The 17,820-nt window shown below is 42.8% G+C and overlaps 2 protein-coding genes across 6 annotated transcripts in view; one reads left to right on the forward strand and one right to left on the reverse strand.

Moving 5' to 3' along the window:
• CCDC152 (coiled-coil domain containing 152) overlaps window positions 1-1,681 on the forward strand; it is a 31,653-nt gene extending 29,972 nt beyond the window's left edge. The window contains exon 8 of the mRNA XM_007052829.3: window positions 1,445-1,681. Coding sequence (XP_007052891.1) covers window positions 1,445-1,567 — 123 coding nt within the window. The 3' untranslated portion in view covers window positions 1,568-1,681. The remainder of the gene's footprint in view (window positions 1-1,444) is intronic.
• An 8-nt stretch (window positions 1,682-1,689) lies between these two features.
• The window catches only part of SELENOP (selenoprotein P), a 36,399-nt gene continuing 20,268 nt past the window's right edge, over window positions 1,690-17,820 (reverse strand). For all 5 annotated transcript variants that reach the window (XM_043546379.1, XM_043546380.1, XM_043546377.1 and 2 more), the window contains 3 exons: window positions 15,879-16,091; window positions 14,524-14,641; window positions 1,690-3,540 (listed from right to left, as the gene is read on the reverse strand). In XM_043546379.1, the coding sequence (XP_043402314.1) occupies window positions 3,181-3,540; window positions 14,524-14,641; window positions 15,879-16,091 (691 nt within the window). In that variant the 3' untranslated portion in view covers window positions 1,690-3,180. The remainder of the gene's footprint in view (window positions 3,541-14,523; window positions 14,642-15,878; window positions 16,092-17,820) is intronic.

Consider the following 17,820-nt stretch of genomic DNA (forward strand, 5'->3'; position numbering starts at 1 on the left):
CTCATTATTGTACTTAGGATAATTTTTCATTAGTAGCATCATGTTGTGTTGATACAGTGGAGTCGCATCATACGCGCATTTAACTTATGTGAATTCAACTATACACGCGCGGCAAAAAAAAAGAAAAACAACAATAACTCACGGCGGTGGAGTACTGTACAGGAGTAGACGGGAGAGCGCTCAGGGGTCGATCGCTGCCCGCCGGTCCGGTGAGCATCTCGCTGCGCTGAGTGTGATTCTAGTGTTTAAAGATACGTATTTTTTTGCACAACATTGCCCCTAAACGCAAGCCAACTACTTCATCTGGTACTCAACCAAAGAAACAGCGATCTGTTCCAACGCTGGAGGAAAAACTGGCTGTGTTGGACTTATTGAGAGACGGTATGTCGGTCTCCAACGTGGCGCATAAATATGGCCGCAATGAATCTAGCATCCATGCCATCAAGATTCGAGACAGAGAAATTTGTCAAGCCGTGGCATCAAGTGCTCCAGTAACTCCTAAGGTGATGAGCCAGGTGCGTGATAAGACTTCAGTGAAGACTGAAAAGGCATTAAACTTATGGCTGGAAGACATGAACCGTAAACCTGTGCCTATCGATGGCAACACGTTGCGAGAAAAGGCTCTTAGCCTCTATGCGCTGTTCAAACCTCCCACCGAAGAGGGACAGCCTTCTGATGAGAAGGAATTCAAAGCCAGCCAAGGTTGGCTTAACAGTTTTAGGAACCGCTTCAACCTCAAAAACGTGCAGACTACTGGTGAAGCTGCATCTGCCAATGAAGAGGCAGCAAAAGCCTACCCCGAACAATTAAAGAAAATCACAGAAGAAAAGGGCTTTCTTCCTGAACAAGTTTTTAATGCTGACGAGACTGGGCTCTTCTGGGAAAAAAATGCCCAACCGCACTTACACTTCGAAATCAGAAAGACAAGCCCCTGGCTTCAAAGCAGTTAAAGACCGTGTGTCTGTGTTGTTTTGTGGCAATGCGGCTGGGCATTTAATAAAGCCAGGCTTGCTCTAGAGGGCTGCAAATCCCCGTGCCTTAAAAGGCAAGAACAAAAATCTCCTGCCTGTGTTCTGGCAATCAAATAAAAAGGCTTGGGTGACAGCAGCGGTATTTCTGGATTGGTTCCACAAGTGTTTCATTCCAGAGGTCAAGCGGTACCTTGAAGAGAAAGGACTTGACTTTAAAGTGTTGCTGATCATAGACAATGCTCTTGGCCATCCTGAGGCACTCCAGTTTGTGCATAATGACATTGAAGTCGTCTTTCTCCCTTTTTTATTCTTTCATTCTTCCGTCTCTCTCTCTTTTTGACTATACGCGATTTTCGCCTTACGCGCTGACTTTAGAACCTAACCCCCATGTAAGATGCGACTCCACTGTACACCTATGCTGTATTTCAGTTCCAAATTTTAATTACCAAAACATTTTATTTATATTTCTATAGAAACTTCAGCATCTCCAGGAAGAAAAAAACAAGGAAATTGAAATTCTCCGTAACACTATTAAAGACTTAGAGCAACGACTCAGCAGTGGCCCAGATTCCCTCCTCAAACGGAGGCGGTTTTGAGAGTAACTTTGAACATGCAGTACTGAAATGGTTTCTTGACTTAATACAACTGAAAAATATATGATAAATGCAATAGCACAAGCTATGTACTTGGAAAGTGAAAACAAAATATAAGGCAACTCTGGAATGCCATCTATTTTTTATTGAAAACTCCCTTATCAAAAATACCATACATCTATATTCTCCTTATATTCAGTACTGCTTTCTTGCTTATTAGCATTCACCATAAAAGGATTCAGGTTTTGTAGGAGACACAGTTTCCCTATTAAACCATCATTAACTATGGCATGTGCTTTCAAAGCATTCACCTCTATTCTCTTTTCTTTCTTCCATGATCCTTCAAATTAAACACTACGTTGTTTTCAGTTCAGCTAAGATAGTCAAATTGTAAGAATAACTACACCAAGAGAGACATTATACAAGTTTCATTCGTAAGTTACATTAATAATCTATATATGGCTAAATTTAACCCTGGCATAAATAGGTGCAATTCAGTGAGTGTTGTGTTTGCTTATACCAGGATTGAATTTGATTCATAACCTTGTTTCATGCCCTGATTCCACATCAAGATCTACTAACACTGCCCCCTGTGCCCATGCAGAATCCTATTGTCTTCAGTAGGGCTTCACAAAGGTACAGGGGTCCTTGCTAATGGATCCTGATACAGGATCTGGTCCTTAAACTATAAGACTATCAAAGAGTACAAAAATTATTACTTTTGAACAATGCAATTTTTGGCATATAGTTTACAGCTGAAATAAAACATTGTTATGGCAAGTTGCTCTTGAATAAGCTTTTCGTGTGTATCAAAAACAATATAGTTGGATCACTTTCAAAGCTCCTTTTTTAATTGAGAAAAAAATTAACTTTTTAATATTTCCTGTTCTTCAGAAATAAGTAGTAAAACATTATTAGAATGTCTTTTCTGGCTTTCTTCTATTCTTGGTTGCTAAATATCAAACAGAAGCCCCTAGGTTATAGTTTATGCTTCTGTCCTCATTAATGCAAGCAGAATATTAGGAGAGAAACGAGAAAGACAAATTAACCAAACACTGTAGACACTCTTCAACTAGCACTGAAAAAACAAACTATGGCTTAGGTAATTTTACTTTTTAAAAAACCCAGAAAAATAACCCTCTACTGATGGTATTGTAACACACATCAAATTGTTTTCAGTGTTATATTTTAACTTCTCTACGCTTTTCCATTTCCTGTCTAGGGTATTAATCTGATACGTTTGAAGTTTGTTATTACAAGTTGTATTACAATTAAATGCATTAAAATTGAAGGGATCTTTCCTGATGTTAAAATGTTTAGTTTGCTTTTCATGCTCAGTTTCCTGTCTTTCTGTCTCACTGTCAGGTGTCAGATGTTTCATGCTCACTTGCTGCTGGTGAACGTCAAGCAGCTGTGGGCAGACGTCACTGTCAAGATTCAGTGATGTTCTCTGCTAACAGCTGGCCATGTCACCTGCAGGAAGATGGGAGTTCTTCCTGACAGTGTCAGGTGGCTGCATTTCCTGATTCTTCAAACAACAGGTGTCGGCAGTGTCAACATCAGCTACTAGAAATTGACTGTGACACTTTCTGCCAGCTACAGGTTAACTGATTGTTTCAGCTGGCAGTTCCTTTTTTTCAAGGCCTCTTAACTTGTGTAGGAACCTTCCCTACTTCTCTTTGTGGGGCACTTTCTACATTTGGTTGATTACCTTTCTGACCCTGTCTATTACGACCCACAACCCTATTATAACGTTGACTGCTCTGGTGGGAATGATGTCTTGGAGCTTGACCAGAATCCTGTTGAGTCTGATCTTCTGAAAGCTGGTCCCCTTCCTGGTGGTGGTGCCTGTGTCCATGATGTCTATGTTGATTGTGGTGGTGTGAATGGTTGTTGTGTGGCTTCGGTGCTTCTTCAGTTGTCTTTTCGTCTGCTGTCTGAGATATGTTTTTGCATATATCTTCAACAACTGGTGTCTGGAAAATATAAGTTCATACAATAAAAATGCACTCATCTGAAGTAAACAGGGTTAATTTTAAAATCTCAATTAACTGATGTCATTATTACAGTAACTGAAAACAAAGGCTTAATCAAATCAACATAAAATATTGTCATTGCTTAGGTATTTTTGTTCAAGTTATCCTTTTTAAATATGTTTTTGAAAGCCATGACTGTAACATGAACAAATTAAAGGCTAGATTTTGTTGCAGTAGGGCAACCTGCATTGCAGCTCCCAGCACTCACGGGAGTGCTGGAACTATGCAAAAGATGCTCTCACCAGAAGTAAGTTGGCATGGAGAAGGAGAAGCAGGTCAGCTGGCTGGGGGAATTTTTCAGCATCTCAAAGGGTATCATCAATTGCTGCCCCCCATCGCAGAAGGGGAGCTGGGGAGGAATTGTGCCTCTGAGGGCTTTTTCTGAGGCACAGTGTCTCCCTATGTTCCCCAGGTGCATTATGAGTATACTCTGCCACTTACTTCAGGCTGTGTCTTAATGGCACAATTTAGCCCTAAATAACTATGCCAGCAGAGCAACTACGTACACTAGGCCACATGGCTAAGCTAAAGAGAAACTCCTTTATTTGTAACCTGCAAAATATTATTTCAGAAATTTGTGAAGGACATGAGGTTTAAGAAAGAAAATCACTTCTGTTATCAATCTGCTTTGTGCTACCAGGTTCATATTCACATGAAACAGAGTAATTCAGATGTTTAAAAAAATGAAGCTGAGGAAACTGAATGGCTCAGCTGACTAGTAACAGAATATGAAAACGCTCTCTTTTTCACAAGGTCATTGATTTGAATCCAGCCCATTTTAGTAATGACTTAATGTCATACTGTTTCAGTGGATTATTAGCAAGACAAGGTGGGTAAGGTAGTATCTGGTACTGGACCAAAGTAGGTTGGTGAAAGAGACAAGCTTTTGAGCTATACAGAGCTCTTCTTCAGGTCTGGGAAAGGTTCACTGGGGGCACATCTACAGTGCAGAGTAAGCCAAGGGTTAGCAGAACTTGAGTAAGCAGACCCTGGGTTTGTTAACATAGGGTTTGAGTATCTACACTCGTTTGTATCCCCAGGTTAGGAATTGTTGAGCCCTGGGTTCCAACCTGGGGCTCCAGCATTTATACTGCATGATGTGGGCCCAAGTCCAACTACCCATATCCCAAACCTCCCAAAATGTGGTTGCTCTAACCCTTTGTTCATGGTGCAGTCTCGCAAAACTTGATGGTCCACCAAACTTGTCTTTGTCTGTTGACAAAGAAAGTTGGCCTGGGGGTTGTGGAACACTTTTGGCAGACTCCCAGAGCACTAGTTCAGTGGGGCTGAAAAGCAACAGGGCTTGAACCCTGGATCCTGGCTTGATTCAAGCTTGAACCATTCACCCCCTGGCGCCAAGCCCTGGATTAGCAAGGGTTGTGTGTAGATAGAACCGGGGTTAAGCTTGAGCCTGAGTTTGAATCCTGGGCTTACTGTGCGGTGTAGACATACCCAGAGTGTCACAGCTAAACACAAAGTGGAATAGATTGTTTGGCATAAGTAGTTAACACATATTGTATCAGACCATTCAATGTGAAGTGGCCTGTTAACACCTTTGCAGTAATCAGACACAAAAATGAGGGTTAGTGGGTAACAGATTGTTGTAATAAGCCATAAATCCAGTATCTTTATTAAGACCATGATTTTTGGTGTCTAGCAAAGTTATAAATTTAAGCATCTAGGTTCATGTTTTGAAGATGTTGTGCAGGTTTCCTTTGAGGACAAGGACAGAGAGATCTGATATGGAGTGATCACTTTGTGAAAAGTGCTTCCCCATTGGTGATATGGTATTTTTTGTCTTTTATTATTTTTCTTGTCTCTCTAATATCCTGGCACCAACATGGCTACAACTACACTGCAAACATCAATGGATTATGTGAAACTTTATGGAATGCTTGTAGGATGCTGCATGTATTAATCCTACTTATAATAATTGTATACCATTGTCAAGGTTCCTCCCCCACTCTGAACTCTAGGGTACAGATGTGGGGACCTGCATGAAAAAAACCTCCTAAGCTTATCTTTACCAGCTTAGGTCAAAACTTCCCCAAGGTACAAAATATTCCACCCTTTGTCCTTGGATTGGCCGCTACCACCACCAAACAAATACTGGTTACTGGGGAAGAGCTGTTTGGACACGTCTTTCCCCCCAAAATACTTCCCAAAACCTTGCACCCCACTTCCTGGATAAGGTTTGGTAAAAAGCCTCACCAATTTGCCTAGGTGACTACAGACCCAGACCCTTGGATCTTAAGAACAATGAACAATCCTCCCAACACTTGCACCCCCCCTTTCCAGGGAAATGTTGGATAAAAAGCCTCACCAATTTGCATAGGTGACCACAGACCCAAACCCTTGGATCTGAGAACAATGAAAAAGCATTCAGTTTTCTTACAAGAAGACTTTTAATAGAAATAGAAGTAAATAGAAATAAAAAAAAAATCCCCCCTGTAAAATCAGGATGGTAAATACTTTACAGGGTAATTAGATTCAAAACATAGAGAACCCCTCTAGGCAAAACCTTAAGTTACAAAAAAGATACACAGACAGAAATAGTTATTCTATTCAGCACAATTCTTTTCTCAGCCATTTAAAGAAATCATAATCTAACACGTACCTAGCTAGATTACTTACTAAAAGTTCTAAGGCTTCATTCCTGGTCTGTCCCCGGCAAAGACAAAATATAGACAGACACACATACCCTTTGTTTCTCTCCCTCCTCCCAGCTTTTGAAATTATCTTGTCTCCTCATTGGTCATTTTGGTCAGGTGCCAGCGAGGTTACCTTTAGCTTCTTAACCCTTTACAGGTGAGAGGAGATTTCCTCTGGCCAGGAGGGATTTTACAGGGGTTTACCCTTCCCTTTATATTTATGACACGCCCCCCAAATCTCAGCTAGGGTGAAACACTGGCTGGGATTTCTTCCTGGAGCTCTAGGAAAAACAGAGTTAATAAGACACATGCATCTCTAAATATACTACCAAGTACATAAAGACTAACAATATTTTCTACATCTCAAGGACGATTTTAACCAGTTGATTCTGGGAAACTTTCACGGGAGAGTGCATCAGCCACTTTGTTAGAAGCTCCTGAGATGTGTTGGATGTCAAAATCAAAATCTTGGAGAGCTAAACTCCACCGAAGAAGTTTTTTGCTATTTTCTTTGACCGTGTGAAGCCACTTCAGTGCAGCATGGTCGGTTTGCAGGTGGAAACGCCGTCCCCAAACATATGGGCTTAGCTTTTCCAGAGCGTAGACAATGGCGTAACATTCTTTTTCAGTGACTGACCAGTGGCTTTCCCTCTCAGACAGTTTTTTGCTGAGAAACACTACAGGGTGGAATTCTTGATCAGGTCCTTTCTGCATTAAAACTGCTCCCACACCACGCTCGGACGCATCTGTGGTTACTAGGAACGGTTTGTCAAAGTCTGGGGCCCTTAGTACAGGGTCAGACATGAGTGTCGCTTTAAGCTTGTTAAAGGCCTTCTGACACTTTTCGGTCCACTGAACCGCATTTGGCTGTTTCTTTTTGGTTAGGTCTGTCAGTGGGGCGGCGATTTGGCTGTAGTGCGGTACAAATCGTCTGTAATAACCGGCCAAGCCTAAGAAGGATTGAACCTGTTTCTTTGACTTTGGGACAGGCCACTTTTGGATAGCATCCACTTTGGCCTGTAGGGGGCTGATAGTTCCTTGACCCACCTGGTGTCCAAGGTAAGTCACTCTGTTTAGGCCTATTTGACACTTCTTAGCCTTAACAGTTAGTCCTGCCTCCCTTATGCGCTCAAGGACTTTTTGTAGATGTTCCAGGTGGTCTGCCCAGGAATCCGAAAATATGGCCACATCGTCAAGGTAGGCGACTGCATATTCTCCTAATCCCGCTAGGAGACCATCTACAAGTCTTTGGAAGGTGGCGGGTGCATTTCGCAGCCCGAAAGGGAGTACATTAAATTCATACAGCCCGAGATGTGTGGTGAAGGCTGACCTTTCCTTGGCAGATTCATCTAGCGGTACCTGCCAGTACCCCTTGGTTAAGTCCAAGGTAGAGATGAACTGGGCCCGTCCCAGTTTCTCTAATAGTTCATCTGTGCGTGGCATTGGATAGTTGTCTGGGCGAGTTACAGCATTTAGCTTACGGTAGTCCACGCAAAAACGTATTTCCCCATCTGGTTTGGGAACTAGAACCACTGGAGATGCCCATGCACTTTCAGAGGGGCGGATTACACCCATCTGTAACATATCCCGGATCTCCCGTTCTATAGCAGTTTTAGCTTGAGGAGACACCCGGTAAGGTTGGACTCTAATTGGGCGAGCATTACCTGTGTCAATGGAGTGGTATGCCCGTTCAGTCAGTCCTGGGGTGGCTGAGAACGTTGGCGCGTAGCTAGTGCACAGCTCCTGGATCTGCTGTCGCTGCATACGCCCAAGGGTCATGGAGAGGTTCACCTCTTCCACACCACCAGCACATTTCCCTTCGTAGTAGACACCTTCAGGCCACTCAGCGTCGTCTCCTCCCTGGGCTGTAAACTGACAAACCTTTAATTCTCTGGAATAAAAGGGCTTTAGAGAATTAATATGGTACACCTTAGGCTTTCGGTTGGAGGTGGGGAATGCTATGAGATAATTAACAGCTCCCAGGCGCTCCTGGACCGTGAATGGCCCTTCCCACGATGCTTCCATTTTATGGGCCTGGAGCGCCTTTAAGACCATGACCTGGTCCCCTACTTTGAAGGAACGCTCTCTGGCATGTTTATCATACCAGGCTTTTTGCTCTTTTTGAGCATCCTGTAAGTTTTCTTTAGCAAGGGCTAAAGAGGTTCGGAGGGTGTTTTGTAGGTTGGTTACAAAGTCCAGAATGTTAGTTCCTGGAGAAGGTGTAAATCCCTCCCATTGCTGCTTCACCAACTGCAATGGCCCCTTAACCTCACGGCCATATACAAGTTCAAATGGGGAAAACCCTAAACTGGGGTGTGGTACAGCTCTGTAGGCAAAGAGCAACTGCTGCAACACTAGGTCCCAATCATTGGAGTGCTCATTTACGAATTTACGTATCATGGCCCCCAAAGTTCCATTAAACTTCTCCACCATGCCATTTGTTTGATGGTGGTAAGGAGTGGCAACCAAGTGATTTACCCCATGAGCTTCCCAAAGGTTTTTCATAGTTCCTGCCAGGAAATTAGTCCCTGCATCTGTGAGGATGTCGGAGGGCCAACCTACCCTGGCAAAAATGTCTGCTAGTGCCTGGCACACACTTTTAGCCCTGGTGTTGCTTAGAGCTACTGCTTCCGGCCATCGGGTGGCAAAATCCATGAAAGTCAGTATGTACTGCTTCCCTCTGGGTGTCTTTTTCGGAAAAGGACCCAGAATATCCACAGCTACTCGCTGAAATGGAACTTCAATGATGGGGAGTGGCTGGAGAGGGGCTTTGACCTGGTCTTGGGGCTTTCCCACTCTTTGGCACACCTCACAAGACTGGACATAGGTAGAAACATCCTTGCCCATTCCCTCCCAGTGGAATGACCCCCCCAAACGGTCTTTGGTCCTGTTCACCCCAGCATGGCCACTAGGGTGATCATGGGCTAAGCTCAAGAGCTTGGCCCGGTATTTAGTTGGAACTACCAACTGTCTCTGAGGATGCCAGTCTTCCTGGTGTCCACCAGAAAGAGTTTCCTTGTATAAAAGTCCTCTTTCTACAACAAACCTGGATCGATTAGAAGAGCTGAGAGGCGGTGGGTGGCTCCGTGCCGCCGTCCAAGCTCTCTGGAGGCTTTCATCTGCTTCCTGTTCGGTCTGGAACTGTTCCCTTGATGCTGGAGACATCAGTTCCTTATTGGATTGTGGACCTAGGCTTGGTCCCTCTGGAAGCGATATAGGGGATGGGGCTGTTTCTGTTGACTGTGAACCGCTCTCCGCTGGTGAACTATGTTGGGATTCAGGCTCCGGCTGAGCCTCTTGTGTCGGGTTATCGGCTGCTGTCGGTTCAGGGTCGGTGGGGCCCTCTGGTGTTGAGGTTGCAAGTACTGGATTCAGTGCTGGCAATGGGTCTGGTGTTGGTTGTTCGGCTGGTTCCGGTTCTGGGACTGGTTCCGTCTGGGTCTCTGGGACTGGATCCACTACTGCTGTTGCAGACATTGGTCTGGGGTCCGGGTCCATCACCTCTGACCGGGTCCTGATAGAAGTTTCCGGAACAGAGCTAGGCCTCACGGCTTGTTTAGCCTGGCTGCGGGTGACCGTTCCCACCCTCTTGGCCTGCTTCACATGATTGGCCAAGTCTTCCCCCAACAGCATGGGGATGGGATAATCATCATAGACTGCAAAAGTCCACGTTCCGGACCAGCCCTTGTACTGGACAGGCAACTTGGCTGTAGGCAAATCGAAAGAGTTGGACTTGAAGGGTTGAATCGTCACTTGGATCTCTGGGTTGATTAAATTGGGGTCCACTAAGGAAGCATGGATAGCTGACACTTGTGCTCCGGTGTCCCTCCACGCGGTGACCTTCTTCCCGCCCACACTCACAGTTTCCCTCCGCTCCAAGGGTATCTGGGAGGTATCTGGGCCTGTGGACCTCTGGTGCGATTCCGGTGCAATGAACTGTAATCTGTTGGGGTTCTTGGGGCAGTTGGCCTTTACATGCCCCAGCTCGTTACATTTAAAACATCGTCCAGCTGATGGGTCACTGGGGCGAGGAGGGTTGCTGGAGAACGGGGTGGTGGGACGATAAGGGGTCTGGAGGGTTCTTTGGGAGGTAGGTGGGGCTTTGGGCGGCCCCTGGTAATAGGGTGTGGTCTGGGGTTGTCCCTTCTGGTCTCCGCTCCAACTGCGACCAGTTTTTTTCTTCTCTGCCACCTCCACCCATCTGGCTCCAATCTCTCCTGCCTCGATTACAGTTTTGGGCTTCCCATCTAGGATGTATCTTTCTATTTCCTCAGGAACACCCTCTAAGAATTGTTCCATTTGCATTAGGAAGGGCACATCTACTGGAGATTCAACACTTGCTCCGGATATCCAGGCCTCCCAATGCTTCACAATGTGGTAGGCATGTCGGGTAAATGACACATCTGGTTTCCACCTTAGGGCTCTGAACCTCCGACGAGACTGCTCGGGTGTTATCCCCATTCTGACTCTCGCCTTGGATTTAAACAGTTCATACTTGTTCATGTGTTCTTTAGGCATTTCAGCTGCCACCTCAGCTAAGGGTCCACTGAGCTGCGGCCTCAGCTCTACCATGTATTGGTCAGTAGAGATGTTGTACCCAAGGCAGGCCCTTTCGAAGTTTTCTAGGAAGGCCTCAGTATCATCGCCTGCTTTGTAGGTGGGGAACTTTCTGGGATGGGAAGTGGTACTTGGAGAAGGATAGCTAGGGTTTGTTGGGATATTCTCCTGAGCCTTTATCTTCTCTATCTCCTCCACATACTTCCTCTCTTTTTCCTTCTCCTCCAGTTCTTTGTCCCTTGCTTCCATAGCTCTCCTGTGAGCAGCCGCTTGGTGTTGTTCTGCCTCTTTCGCTGCCTCTTTCGCTGCCTCCCTTTCTTGTTCCTTCTCCTCCTTCTTCAGCCGCATGAGTTCTATCTGTCTTTCATGTTCCCTTTGTCTTTCCTCAGCCTGAAATCTGGCTAATTCCAGCCGTAGTCGAGCCGCAGATTTTGTCATTCTAACCTCTCTGTTTTTAACTAACTTTACACCCGAGGTTTAGAAATAAACAAAAAAAAAACTTGGCTGTAAAATTTTGCTGTGCTGGAATAGAATACCTATTCTCTGATAGTGATTGTCAGCCTACAGAAAAAGACAATTCCCTTGTCTCTGCTCTGGGCCCAAATCAAAGCAAAAACTTCCAACTACTTGGAAACCTGTTTACCCAGCCCAAAGAAAAAACAAGTTTCCTTTTTAAACTTGTGCTCCTTGTAAAAAATCAAAATCCAAAAAAAAAACCCCCTGCCACTTTTGTCTCCAGGCAAATGGGTAGAACACCCCTCCTTCTATTTACTTTTAGAGAAACAAAAAACTCTGGGTTGGAAGACTGTGAATTTCCCTGCAGGAGTTAAGTACCCTGCCTCCAGGCAAAGAAAACCTGCAATTCACAAAGATAATCCCCTTTTGTCTCTGCTTGGCCACAAAGCAGAGAAAAACAAGCTGCTTTCTGGACTTCCTTTCCAAAGGAAAAAAAATCTCTTTTTAAAATCTGTATTTCTAATTCAAAAAAATCTCAACTGGATCTCAAAATGATTTCAGGTTAATCCCACCACTCTGCCACCATGTCAAGGTTCCTCCCCCACTCTGAACTCTAGGGTACAGATGTGGGGACCTGCATGAAAAAAAACCTCCTAAGCTTATCTTTACCAGCTTAGGTCAAAACTTCCCCAAGGTACAAAATATTCCACCCTTTGTCCTTGGATTGGCCGCTACCACCACCAAACAAATACTGGTTACTGGGGAAGAGCTGTTTGGACACGTCTTTCCCCCCAAAATACTTCCCAAAACCTTGCACCCCACTTCCTGGATAAGGTTTGGTAAAAAGCCTCACCAATTTGCCTAGGTGACTACAGACCCAGACCCTTGGATCTTAAGAACAATGAACAATCCTCCCAACACTTGCACCCCCCCTTTCCAGGGAAATGTTGGATAAAAAGCCTCACCAATTTGCATAGGTGACCACAGACCCAAACCCTTGGATCTGAGAACAATGAAAAAGCATTCAGTTTTCTTACAAGAAGACTTTTAATAGAAATAGAAGTAAATAGAAATAAAAAAAAAATCCCCCCTGTAAAATCAGGATGGTAAATACTTTACAGGGTAATTAGATTCAAAACATAGAGAACCCCTCTAGGCAAAACCTTAAGTTACAAAAAAGATACACAGACAGAAATAGTTATTCTATTCAGCACAATTCTTTTCTCAGCCATTTAAAGAAATCATAATCTAACACGTACCTAGCTAGATTACTTACTAAAAGTTCTAAGGCTTCATTCCTGGTCTGTCCCCGGCAAAGACAAAATATAGACAGACACACATACCCTTTGTTTCTCTCCCTCCTCCCAGCTTTTGAAATTATCTTGTCTCCTCATTGGTCATTTTGGTCAGGTGCCAGCGAGGTTACCTTTAGCTTCTTAACCCTTTACAGGTGAGAGGAGATTTCCTCTGGCCAGGAGGGATTTTACAGGGGTTTACCCTTCCCTTTATATTTATGACAACCATGTTATAAGGTAATGTTTAAATTATACATTAACTATACATATGTTTAAGACACTAAATTTCCCACAGTCGGGGAGAGGAATTACAAGTGTGAAACATTAGTTTAACCCAAGAGGTGTTATCTCCATCAGGAAGGATTATTGAATCCAAATGGGCTATTGGGGAACAAAGACTTTGTCAATTGCTCCCCCCCACGAAGAGGTTACATGCAAGAGTGCTCATCCCATCAGCTTTGATTCTGGGGTGAAGGGGAGAAGGAAGGGTGTGACAAGGAGAAACTGGATCTTTTAGACTCTGGACTCTCAGTGGAAACATTCTTAAATATAAGGGAGAGATCCCCAAGTTGCTTGGCTTGGGTTAGTCCAAAGGACATAAAAGTTTACTTATTTATAGAAGCTTCTATTTCCTTTTGAACTTAATATTGTACCTCATTTGTGTGTGTATGTTCACTTGCTTTAATCTTCTACATAAGAGAGTTATTTCTTTTCTTAGTTAATACATCGTTAGTTAGTTTATTAGAGGATTGGCTACAGGTGTTGTCCTGTGTCCCTGTACAGTGTGGCCAGGGATTGCTTGAGTACAAACCCGTCCGGACTCCCTGAGTATGTACTCAGGCGGCTAGCCCAAGCTGCTGCCCATGCTACCCCTGGCTCTACTGCTATTTTTAGCATGCTAGCTTGAGCAAAACTAGTTTATTTCTGTCTGCCTGAGCTGGGAAGTATTCTCCCAGCTGCGGTGTAGACATACCTTCAGGGCTCATAAAGTGGACTAGTGAAAAGCAGTAAGATAAGAAAACAAAAGCAGCAAGGGATTTTTGTGGTCAGCACTAGTAAATGCAGTAAGCAGTCTAATGTATTGTAAACTGCTAAATGCTTCCTTTAGTTAATTTTCCCAATTTTGTGAATTTTTCAAATCCACTATAATTAACTGGTGGCAGTTATTTCACTCTGATACGGCCCAATTGCACAGCCCATTGGTTGGCTTCATATTCCCCAGATGAGAAGAATAGGCACTGGCCCTTCTGCTGCCTATCAACTAGCAGCACGAGCAGTGGTTGTATTATGCATATCAGCAAATCACTAAGGTTAATGGGTAATATCCTGGCCTCATTAATGTCAATGACTTCACTGAGACAAGTATTTCACCCAGTATGTACAAATTACACATCCAACCTAATTGCCATTGACTTCAATAAAGCTAGGTTTTCACCCATACAATTCAACAGTAAAACTATCATTGGCTTCAGCAGGACCAAGATCAGGCCCAAAGGCAAATTCAGAAGTGCTCAAAATAAGTCAAATGTGACATTTTATAGTTTACAGAGGTATTAATGATCATTTCAAAAGTTAGGAAGTATCTAGAGAATGAGTCACATTAATTAGAAAGACAAGAGAATCTCAGAACTCTGTTGGTTTTCTGTTTTGCTGATTATACACACAACTAAGTAAACAGAATTGGCAGCCAAGCCAGGATTTAGGTTTCTCAAAATGATTCACATTTTTACACAAGGGCAGCAATTTAGCCCTTATATTTCAATCTTTTCTGAGCTCAAGTTGATCCATTTTGAAAAATGTGTAACAAATTACTTAATAATTGAGGAGCCATAAAATGGCCAGGTTGGTGAACAATGGCTTTTGGGATTAATCAGGTAGAAATAGTTCCTTTAAACATCAGTCAATCTCACTTCCCCTCCCAATATATTTATATATATAAAAAAAGAATAAAATTAGGAAAATACCATATAAGAGCAATTTCCACACTTGTATTCACAGTATGCAATCTTAATAGATTCTTCCACATATGGGAAAGTCAGGAAGCTATAAGGCAGACCAAGATGATACACCAGACGGCCACACCTAAGAAGAGAATGAGATTTACAGTTATACAAAAAACCCAGAAAATATCTATTACTATTATTCTTTGTGTTAGTGTACTGCCCAGGAGCCCTAGTCATGCACCAGGACCCCACTGTGCTGTACAAGCACAGAACAGAAAGATGCTCCCTGTCCCCAAATGTTTACAATCTAAATATCTATAATGTGCAGTTTCAACATATTGCAAATGTAAACTTAATTCTGTAAAAACTGAATTCTTCCTTACACCCAGCTCTGCCTGAATAAAGACTATGGGCCATATCCTAGGAATGCTGTTAACAACAAGACAAAAGCAGTTGTCAATCTGATACATGGGGGTGGCGAAGCAACAGCAGCCGAAACACCATGCACACGTTCCTCTCCAGGAAAAAGATCATTGCAGTTAGTCCTCACAACTTCCCAGAGGGAGGGACTGTGGACAAGCTAGGGGTGTAGTTGGTGCATCCATGCACCGCGCTGGGTGAAAACTCCATATGTAGATAGGAGCCGTGAGTTACACCTGCTTCTTGTTTCCATGCTGCATGAAATGGCACAGACAGGGTACTCAGAGGGGCTGAGGTTTAGTTCATCAAACCTAGGATGTTTTCACATGAGGAAAATATGTTTATTTGGACTTTGCTCTATGCTCCAGGATTTGGCTATAGATAAGGACATTGACCTACGATACTGTTAACTCATCTACATAGTTATTTCTTTTTTAAAAAACGCTATTTAAGCAACACAAATATTTTCTTTCTACTCAGTAAACCCACAAATGTCTAAATGGATTTACCCCTCCTTTTCTCACACAGACAGCCTTTTAGGCTCAGATTAAATATGCTAAATAAATTTTCTGTGTAAATCAGGGTCAGAATCAGATGTCCTAGTGTTGTGTAAATATAAAAAATGAGCAAGTGTGATTGGAATCCTCAACCAAATTCTGCTCTGTTACTCTGATCTAAATCCAGAGTAACTGCACTGAAAAGAATGAAGCTATTCCAGATTTACACTGATTTAAATAACAGCAAAATTTGGTCCATATTAATTCTTCTCTGGCTGTAAAAGGTGAAAAAGACTTTACTTTGCTTAATGGCATTTAGAAAAGCAGAATATGATGCACTTGTTATGAGATAAAGGGCTTTTGGCAAGCAAATGAGAAAATACTCATTCTGTTGGGTTACAAAATACAACACTGTAAATTAATATAAATCATTTCCTAATGTGTCCTTTATATACAGACCTGTCATAGATAAGAAAATCATCTTTGTTTCCATTTAAGGTAGTCCAGACATCAGTTTGATTTTCATCCTGCTGGTATACAATAATATTCTCCGATACCTTCTCCTTCAGTGTGTGAATTTTCAGTTGGGAATGGATTCCTTGATGATTAACCACCATGTATGAGATATTGACTAATCCTTCATTCTCTAACTTTACTCTCAGGTCTTCCAATCTGATGGAGATTTTAAAAGAAAAAGACCATTAATCAGGCAAGAATCAACTTTATTTCTTGATAAATAAAGTATGTTTTTTAAATGGACATTTGCTTTTATGGATCAATGATTTGCCTTGATCTATCTGAGAGCTAATAATTCCAGTTCTTCCATTGCAATCATTGATTTCAAGCAGGGTCATTAAAATCAATGGGAGCGTCGACATTGTCATCAATGTCCTTTGTGTTATGCCCAGGATTGGATCCTATAAGAGTACACAGTGTAGCTAAAAAATACAGTATCCTATCCTTTAATATATTTTACATACATAGGTAAAGCAGATGCATTCATTTAATTGATCTTTCCATTTCAATTCCTTTGTTTCTTTTACTGATATAGATTTAGATATTTAATCTAACGGGTGTATTTGAGTGATAATTGATTAATGACCAAATACTGGTGTGACATCTGAGTGCATGTACAGTCCAAACACAGCAGAAACAGTGCCTCACTATAGATGATCAAGAAGGGGTACCTACAATGAAGGGCTGCTAACTCTCCCACTCTTTTGGATGATATAACAGCTACTCAATAAGTCAGAAAAAGGATATGGTAGCCTTTGGAATAAAAGGGGGAAATAGAACTTATGCAGGATGAGGTTGTGTTACTAATGATCTTCTTCAAGAATTACAGGATAAGCAAATTCGGCAATGCAAGAGTTCCGACTTTGATACATAGCAACAGCGTGGTCATACTTTCATACCCTACTGAAGTGTTCTTTAAATGCATTTGCTCTGTAAACTGAATGAATGTATTATTAACTACCATACAGTGAAAATTCTTCATTACCCAGAACTTGAAATCCTCTGGTCCATTATAAAATTTGGTTTTCTAGGGTCAGAGTCTACTCCATTGATGTTAGTGGCACAACTCCCATTGTCTTAAACTGGGCCAGAATCCCATCCCTAGTTTTTCAAATCCAATTACTGAAAAACTCATAAAGACCATTGTAATATTAGCACGGTGCAACCTCTAGAAGGGGTTTAAAAGAGTCAGGCTGTGAAAGCAGCTCTGTCCATTTTCAACTCAAAGTGATTTCATAGCTGCAACAGGAATCCAAGTTCTGAGCAGGGGGAGCAACTGCTGCTTGATTCCATCCAAAAGAATTGTCTGACTCTTGCTGCTGTTGATTTTTTTGTATTCTGGTAGGGTCCACAGGCTCCAGCCCCATTGCGCTAGGTACTGTATGAACATGTAAAAAGACAGTCTCTGGAATCCTTGGCCTATCTCCTACAAGTTGACCCTTACTCACATGGGGAAAAATACATTAAAAATACCAGCTTTTATGTGTCTTTTTCCATTAGAATTTGAATAAAGATTATTTATCTTGAATAAAGAATATCCATCCTACTTATGCTTTTACGGACAGTAATTCCTCACTTAAAGTCATCCTCGTTAACGTTGTTTTGTTGTTACGTTGCTGATCAATTAGGGAACATGCTCGTTTAAAGTTGTGCAATGCTCCCTTCTAACATCGATGGGCAGCCGCCTGCTTTGTCCACTGCTTGCAGGAAGAGCAGCCCGTTGGAGCTAGCTGGTGGGGGCTTGGAACCAGGGTGGACCAGCAGCCCCCCCATCAGCTCCCCGCTCCCCTAAGTTCCCTGTGCGGCAGCCACCCAGCAAGCTATCAATTACCGGCAGTTCAGCTGTCCCTCCCCCCCACTGCCATGTGCTGCTCCTGCCCCCTGC

Source organism: Chelonia mydas, chromosome 5, assembly GCF_015237465.2.
Source record: "Chelonia mydas isolate rCheMyd1 chromosome 5, rCheMyd1.pri.v2, whole genome shotgun sequence".
NCBI lineage: Eukaryota > Metazoa > Chordata > Testudines > Cheloniidae > Chelonia > Chelonia mydas.